This window comes from Macrosteles quadrilineatus, unplaced genomic scaffold (genome assembly GCF_028750875.1).
Source record: "Macrosteles quadrilineatus isolate MER2022 unplaced genomic scaffold, UCM_ALF_1.0 Scaffold_8__2_contigs__length_117827958, whole genome shotgun sequence".
Taxonomy (NCBI): domain Eukaryota; kingdom Metazoa; phylum Arthropoda; class Insecta; order Hemiptera; family Cicadellidae; genus Macrosteles; species Macrosteles quadrilineatus.
Genome location: NW_026542601.1, coordinates 110,010,523 through 110,019,433, shown reverse-complemented (window position 1 = coordinate 110,019,433; position 8,911 = coordinate 110,010,523). Strand labels below are relative to the sequence as shown.

Below are 8,911 nucleotides of genomic sequence, written 5' to 3'. Positions count from 1 at the left end.
TAGAATCCATTGAGTTGAAAAGAAATATTTGCTCAATATGTTTATTTTCTTAGGATTTATTAACTAGTTGTTTTATTAGTAAAGTAAGCCTGTCAAATCTCTATCATATTTGGAAAATAATTTGATTTTATGATGCAATGACATCGCTTTAGATGTCCTAAAAATTATTAGAGCTGATCTGTTTATTGATATTTATGAACAATTTGACTTTTCATAGTTCATACATGAAATCATACAGAGTTTTTTTTTAGGGAGGAACCAAATAATAAACACAGTCAAAATTAATATAAATTTATTTAATTTTTTTTATTAGAGTGCAACATTAAACTGTTTACAGTATACCAATATTTTGTGTTGAAATGTTGAAATTAAATATTGATTTCATATGTAGTTATATAACATTGAAAACTTATTTGAGTACATGTTTAAGGACACCAACAAAATAACTTTTAGAAACATAGAAATAGGCCTATTATAAGTTTAATATCTTAGAAACAAAAATAAAAATGTTTGCTATAAAAATATATTTAGTTACTCAATAAAACAAAATATAATACATTCATTAGTTAAAAGTAGCGAGCAAGATGACAATACTACATGTTATGATAAGACAATGCTTGTTCAAAACCACGATGCATTGGATAAGTAACTGATGTATTGGACATGGTAACTTGATTAGATTATTGCTTATTTCCAGTCGTATGTCCAGTTCAGTTTGCCGCCAAGAGTCCTGGCTCGTCCACGGTGTCTTGACGGAAGGATTCCACATCAGCCTGACTGTCTGCTGTAAGTAGTTTACCCTTCAAGGTTTCAGGCTAAAAAATACAAAGACATTCATTGAACAAAATAAAATAAATCAAGAGTTTTATTATCAGACTACGAGTTAAATTAAGGGGAACAATTGGACGAATGCAGTGGTGGACAAATAGTCTAATCGGTAGCTCGTAGGGTAATTTTGGGTAACTCACTGCTACCCTCAATTTGACGGACAACATTTTAAAAGCATATTGATCTTGGCAAAATTGTTTCTTCTTTTTGAAAAGATCAATATAGAAGATTTCTCAACTTGAGTTGTAAAAAAATTCACTAAAGATCAGCATGCTGCAATTTCGAAATTATGGTTTTAAAAATGAACTTTCTATAAGAACACTTCCACAAATGGAATTTGAACATTTAGTCTGTAGCCCCACCCTCTTCTCAAGAAATTTACATTTGCCGATTTTGTTTAGCTTCTCCATCTATTTTTATTGAATTAATGCTGTATTGAATATTTTGGGTTAAAATACGCACATAGTAGCGTCCCCATCTTAAATAATTGATTGATTGATTGATATGTTTGAATGGAATAAATGTGCATGTTTTGTATATTTTATGACCTTGTTTTCTGTAGTAACTCACTATAATATTTATAATGGCTCTCTGCCTCAAAAGTTTGGCAACCATTTGAATGGTCAGAGACTTAATATGTTTACTTAGTAAGAAGTTGTTTTGTATCCATACCTTAGGAAAAGGGTTCACTTTATTGTTCCATTAATATTATTTACTTGGCAGAGCTATTTATTTACCTTGGGGTGCATCAGGATGAACGGTAACTCAGCTGAAACTTCTCCTCCGAGAGCTCCTAGGAAGAGCTTCACCTTCACAGAGTATGAGACGACAATGCCAAACGCATCTTTATGATCAGCTGTGGCTAGCCTGGAATTCATATGAGACACTCTTATCACTTTTTTACAGGTCTAGAATTTTTGAGAAATTTGAGAGATCAAAAAAATCTTGTTATTTCGAGCGAGATTGACTTTGCTCCAAGACTTTTTTGAGACGAGAAAAAAAATTTAGAACGCCTTCGCAAAGGAAATGCAACATCAACGCTTTTCTGTATTGCGGGTATTGCAAAAATTTTATGAAGGCGTTTTTAAGAAGAAAAAAGAATCTCGTCCCAAACTTAAAATCCATGCTTGTCCATCCCTACTTTTTAATCTGGTTTTTATTTTTAATGTGTTTTTTTTTATAGCTTTCTAAAAATAATCCAGACTTATTGGTATAGATTTTGAAAAGAATTTGATAGAAGGGTGTACTAAAAAGAAATAACTATATTTCTGAGATTTTGCTATTAAGGAACCAAATGTATGAGGGAATCAAAGAAGATTTTTAAGTAGATGTTGGATTATTTCTTCCTCTGAGAAATATTAAAGGAAGATTAAATAGTTTTGAAAAATCTGAATTAACAGATTAGCAGATTATTTAGCATTGAATTTGGATGTTCACATAGGCCTCAGGCTTGTGAAACATATCCAGCAAAACAATGGGTGAGTCAGTAACACAGGAACTGTAGAGATAAAATTTAGCAGTGAGCATTAGGACTTGAACTCTCACATATCTGCCATGGATTCGTAACCCATTGCGCTAACGACTGAGCCACCAACTCGCCAAACTAGGTGTACAACTCAAACTGTTTAAAAAAAATAATACTAACAGGGTTGAGGAGGCAAGGTTTGTGTCCTCGGACTTCAGTTGTCCGTCAAGTGCTACTCCACGACGATCCTTGTTGGATTCTAACATCGGAGTCAGGTACATAATCTTCTGTAGAGAGGAACCAGGCTGAATAGGACAACCTTCCCTGCAACAGAATACTTGATTTACATTGTGCTCATAAAAACTGACACTATTTTTTAGCTTAGCGTAACCTGTACGAGGGCCTCAAACTGGTACATCCTAGATATATAAAGGTAATAAGGATCACAAACTGTTGAGGAAACCATAGGCCCCACACCTATCACCGACAGTTGAATGAAAGCTCTTGATGTAACACTTCTCCAGAAAATATCAGTTTTTCGATAAAACCTCTCCTAAGGGCAACTGTTTTTGACAGAAGATTTAGATCCACATCATTCTCCCCAAGTATTCTTTCTCCATTGCAAAGCATACAACAGCTAGTGTACGTTTAAAAGTAAAATTTTGTAGGAAAAAAACTTAAAAACCAATTTTTGTGTTGTGAAAATCTTCAAACCATTCTCTTTATAGTCGCATAGGGTTGGTATGCTAATTTTATGCTAAATTAATTGTCTTTGCTATACATGTTTTATCCAAATTTTGCCAAAATATGATTTTTTTCTTTTTGGGAGTTGTGTTGATGAACACACATTCAAACAAATTTGTTTGAATGGTGTATTTGGCTTTTAGAAACCTTAAAATAAAAAAAGAAGTGGCTAAGGACCTAATTCTTACAATGGAGACTACAGTTATAGTTACTTCCCCAAAGAAACATTCGCTAAAGAAAGACTAATCACTTACTGAGTCTCCAGGCTTGCCACGGACGTACGGTATTGTCCGTTCTGGAACAGCACGACATCAATACCTTGTTGTACCATCGCCTTGATCTTCTTCACCACTTTGTTGCTGTTGTTGCGAATACAGATGTTCACTGCAACTCTTTCCCCATGATGGTACAGCTGGAAAACATGAAAAGTTAAACTTGCATCAACTAAAGTGTAATTTTCTTCAATCTACACATGGTAAACCTGGTAAAAATTAGTCTCATGCACTCTTCTTTTTTATGTCCCACTTTCACTTACTAGGGCAATAAGATCCAGCTCCTTACTCATCCTAGGCCTAGAGAGTTGAGGCACTATCACTAAAAAACTAAGATAAAATCTATTGATGATTGGCAAGGTTTGAACCCGGGACTTTGCGGACCAAAGTTACGCGATCTACCACTAGAACAGCTCCTTTCCAGCTTGTCTCACACACCACTGGAATAGTTAATTACCTACAGTACTTATTGTTGAAACAGCTGAACCTGAAGTTGATTCATTTTGTTCAACATATTTAATTCATTACTAAATCAGAGACTTTGTTTGTGTGTGTTTCTACGCCGGAATTTTTTACGTTTGAAAGGGAACTGTCCAAACCCTGGTCTTGTTACTACCTAACGTCGACCTTTTTGTTAGATAGCATCATTAATCCATAGCACAATAACATCTGGTATCTGGGTCTGGAAACAAACTCGCTTGGAACTGAACCAGCGACCTTGAGATTTTAAGGTAAACACTGCAACCACTTGGCTACCCAGACAAACACTGGACTGGTAGTCTAAAAGTTGTGTTAAAATTTGAGCACTAGCACATAAAAACTTTACTAAATTTTTAAAAGAAAAGTTACATCACTTAAATCAGTGTTGCCAACCTGTTTGTCCAGAGTCACTTCCAGCTCCAGTTCTCCAGGGCTGAGGAGGAAGTCTTTCCTGACGACAGTGCAAGGTTGGCGACCCTGCTTGGATGGAGCATACTGCACTTTGCGGAAGGCTAGAGCAACTGTACTCCTGCAAAACAGATCGTTCTACATTAGGTTTTTTGAGAGATATTTAAAAGACTGTCACTTATTTACTTGTTCATTAAAAATTTTAAAAAAAGTTTTAGAACTTGGATTACATTTAAAAACCTTTATAAAGTAAACCACCATATTATGTTGCAAGAAAGATCTGAAAGTCGCCGGTTCGACCCTGAGAAAAGTCATTAGTTTTTGACCGTTCAAAAATATACCCAGCTGGGCTTTTTTGATTAACGATCCTGACTATAGAAACACCTCTGTAATAAAGCATCTCCCATTCATCCAACATTTATCTTCCATTGTTGTTGGATTAAAATAAGCCTTCATAGAGTTCCCATTAAATTAGTGATCTACATCGTCATGAGTTACGGAAGTGATTGCTAAAATATTCAGTATTATTTATTCACTACTAGTCTTAAGGCATTTATTTGTAAATGTTTTAAAGTGATGATACCTGCTGATACCCAAAGGCAATGGTGGTTAATTGTGGTTAATTGTGGTAATTGTTAATAAAATTGAACATTTTGTACCTGCGATGTGAGCGATCGGTCTCGTTCTCTCCCACAAAGATCTTGACGTAGAATTGAACCCCGCATGGCTCTCCTTGATCTTCCGGTCCTGGCTGGAGTATCACTGACGCTGGAGCACTTGGGGAGATGGTGAACTTGAACGGAAAGGCGTTTGGGCCGAGCTTCTTGAGCAGTCGTTCCTGTGCCCAATCAGAAAATAAGTTTAGATTAAAAACAAAAGATAATTTAGATTAAAACTTACAAATGATCTCAACATTTTAAAAAAGATAATTTTAATAAAATTTTTAAAACAAATGATTTTTTGTACAAAAGCATTTTATTATTTTTGTTAATAAGACAGTTTAAATTATAATCTCAAAGTATATTAAGAATAGTATTATATTGTCAATTATCAAAGTCAAAATAAGAATAGTCAATTTCAGTACAACATTTCCATCACTATTTATTTACTCATTCTTTAACATTATTAAAAACATGTGACATTTAATATTAACAAATAAGTTATAGCACAAATATAAAGATTAGATTAATCAATGGTCATACATATATGAAATTAGTCATTAACAAATAGTACTGCATATATTCATGGTGGAAGGAAAAACATAGGTGTGCTATTCCCACATATTCTGACGTCACTCGGATTGCAAAAAAAAGATTACCTGATTGTAACTGTCAAATTAGTATGTATTTGTTTTGATTTGAGTGTTATTGTTTTTATAATAATAAAAACAATAACAACCAAATCAAAACAAATACATATACTAATTTGACAGTTACAATCAGGTGATCTTTTGTTTGCAATCCGAGTGACGTCAGAATATGTGGGAATAGCACACCTATGTGTTTTCCTTCCACCATGGCATATATTTGATGGGATTTACTTTTTTGTTCTATGAGTTTAGTAAAAATAATATATCGGATTGGTGATTTGATTTACGCTGCATAAATATTAGCATGTTTATAAGACAGTCCATTAAGGATTTGATATGCTAAGGGATCCACAAATTTCATAGCATGGTGTACTATTGCTTAGTTGTATTTCAAGTGTTACACTTGTCTATGTAATTAATTAACATTGGCGTTCAGTGAGCTAAACAAAATCTGACTTCAGCATTGGCAATCAAATACAATTATTACACAATACGTACCTCAACAGTCGTCAAAACTCAAAATACCATGCAGTCTGTAACTTGAAAATGAACATATGTATCAATATAACACTTTCCGTACAACTCTAATTTTAGTTCCCTTTATAACTAAAATCTGTATTTTCTAGATCTTCACCTGTAGTTTTGTAAGGTTGTCCTCTCGCTTTTCCGGGGGAGGATAGATCATCTCGGAAGCTAGGTAGAGATCTTTCTGGAAGTTGAGTCCCATGACTTCATCCTCCTCTCGGCCGTAACGGAAGCTGCACACAACTTGGCCGAAGACTTTGCGGTCCCTGAGGTAGTCATCATCTACTACGATCACTCCATCTGAAATAACGTATATATTGTATATTGTACGTGTATATTGTAAGCTGAAATTTTTTTTATTTTATTCAATATATTTATTTACCTAAAATCAATTATGAATGAAATATACATATAGAATCATTTTATTTGCAGATTTTCTGGCTATATTTACACATTTTGTTAATGTTGCTAATGTGTGTAGTTTTGCTGTGGTTCATGTAAGAAATTTTATACAGAAGGGATTTTTTGTTTAGAGTAGAATGCTTAGTAACAATTCACAGCAAGGGAGGTTCAAACAACCCATTTGTAATAAACAAATAAATTGTACAAAATTTGAACGGCTAAATTATTACACATTTTTTGTTAGAGTGTTCTGAGTTCATAAAATAAATATTCAATGCTTTATTGCAGTGTTCTACAGCTGTTAATATTCCTTTTTAAATATAGATGGTTGAGATATTCTTTGATTAGTTCAATAATAAAAAAGTTACAGTTTAGTTTGTTTGGTTGATAGACTATGTGATTTCAGAGCTAAAGGAAATCATCACTTCAATAAATAACACAAATAGTACTACAAAATTACCTTATAATTTGTACATATTATCTACAACACTGTTTTAAAACGCATGTATATAATTAAGTTATTATTCATATACTTTACTAACAATATTTATTGTTTGTTCGCAAATAACAATTTAACTTAGTTTTAATGAAAAATCCAATATTGATTAAAACTAAAACTCACCAATAGGTTCCACGCTAGAGATGTGGTCCACAAAGTCCCTTTTGCCCAGGTACAAAGTGAGCTTTCCATTGGGGGAGACCTTCTTGAAAACTTTGAAATTCACGACCATATTTGTTTAAAGTAACACTCACTAACAAGAACTGCAGGGGAGTCAGTGCCTCCTGGCTTTTATACTGTACTTGTAAGGCATCTAAGCTACTTAGGCTAACAGGATGAGAACGTGGGTGTAGTGAATGGTCACGTTCCTAATCGCGTTTTCACAGTTGGCGTAAAACCGCAAACAAATGTCGTCAGCCTTAAGACGCAGGTTCTTACATTACAGAAGCATTCACCAGGTCTCCAGTAAATTGTTAAGACGGGGGATTATGGTTGGAAACTAATTTAAGTATAGTTTTATTTAGGGTTTAGACAATATGGTAATGAAGGATAACCAATTTACCAAATTTTATTTAGGGTAATTATAAAAAATAGAGGTCGTCCAGTGGTCGAAAACTTAACTAAAACTATATGTAATGTTCAGACTTCTCTATTTTCACCCCACGCTGTAAATAAAACAATTTCTTCCAGTTGTTTTGATTTTTTGTTTATATTTTGTTATTATTTCGTCACATGAAATGAGAAATAAATGTCAAAAATAATGTTTACATTCAATTCTTTTCTGGAGTATAAAAATTTTACAGTTATAATAGTATAGTGTACTTAGTAGTTCAGTTAGGCATTTTTATTGCAACACAGCACAAAAGTGTTTTATGATACTTTATACGCTTACGGTTTTCTGCATTCACAGAATCTAACCAAGACATGGTTGTAATAATATATTTATGAATTACCTACATTTATCAGTTGTTAACCACTACTTTAGGTTTTTTGAGCAAATTACAATTTTCATTGATCAAATTCAAACTTATTTGGTCTTCTGTGGTCCACTTAATATTTTTCAAACAAAAATTAAATAATTTGACATATATTTAATAATCTTGTCATTTTATTGTTATTACCTGACCTGACTTCTGAAATACCACTACAATTATGTGGAGATAAACTCAAAAAACTAGTTGAAACCAATTTTCTTTTCACTGATGGTTTGTCTGCAAACAAATTTAATTAGGCCAACTACTCTTAAATAAAGTAAACATAGATGATATGATAACAATATCACTGCCCAAATGTAAACCACTTAAGTTGTTATTCAAGCAACACGTGAGTTCAGTCGTCAATGTTGCAGACAAAACAGGCTTTACGAGACGTAGGGCTTCACAAGGACAGTTACACTTCCTTGAGAAACAATCAGCTGAATATGCTCAATTATACTTTTACGTTCGTTATTTGTTTATTAAATTGTAAAAAATAATGATCTATCCTTTAAAACCCTTCCCAGACGGCCTTTAGTATGTATACAGACAGCAAAATTATTTTACTTATATCAAAACTGAAAAATACTTTTTTTATATCTTTAATTTATAGAATGTTGTAAATAGTTGACCTATGCACCACTTTTGTTCAAAATAATGTTTTTTTACTTTTTTTTAATTATTATTTTTATATAAAAAATAATGTTTTTATTAAATTTTTCTAGTACAGCATCCGAGTAGTTTCGGTTAAAGATATAGCTGAATAAAAGAGCGTTTTTACGAAGATTAATGATGTTATAGACAATCAACTAGCCTATAACAATAACTGTTATAATAATCGGGGGATGTATCCGCCTACTGTCCGCGGAGCCAAAAAAAAAGTTAAGCCGATATATCTGCTTATAGTCCTGGAAGGGTTAAAGTTATTAATATTGAATTACCGTATTTTTATTAGTCTTGCCTAGGTTTTAAGCATACAGTAGTTTATTCTATCCTGAAATTTAT

The 8,911-nt window shown here is 33.0% G+C and overlaps 1 protein-coding gene across 1 annotated transcript; it reads right to left on the bottom strand.

Moving 5' to 3' along the window:
• Positions 1 to 309: 309 nt before the first annotated feature.
• On the bottom strand, positions 310 to 7,205 carry LOC129001421 (arrestin homolog). The gene is made up of 8 exons (XM_054428683.1): positions 7,056 to 7,205; positions 6,141 to 6,331; positions 4,857 to 5,035; positions 4,183 to 4,318; positions 3,292 to 3,449; positions 2,474 to 2,617; positions 1,566 to 1,695; positions 310 to 815 (listed from the first exon to the last, which is right to left on the bottom strand). Exons 1-8 carry the CDS (start codon positions 7,162 to 7,164, stop codon positions 711 to 713), a joined length of 1,152 nt encoding a protein of 383 aa, XP_054284658.1. The 5' UTR covers positions 7,165 to 7,205; the 3' UTR covers positions 310 to 710.
• Between the last annotated feature and the right edge of the window lie 1,706 nt (positions 7,206 to 8,911).

Coding starts and splice junctions, on each gene's coding strand:
- LOC129001421 (XM_054428683.1), bottom strand. CDS start 7,164: ATGGTCGTGAATTTCAAAGTTTTCAAGAAGGTCTCCCCCAATGGAAAG. Junction 3,450..4,182: donor AAGTGACTCTGGACAAACAG/GTTGGCAACACT, acceptor CATGTTTTCCAG/CTGTACCATCATGGGGAAAG. Junction 1,696..2,473: donor AACCTTGCCTCCTCAACCCT/GTTAGTATTATT, acceptor TATGAATTCCAG/GCTAGCCACAGCTGATCATA.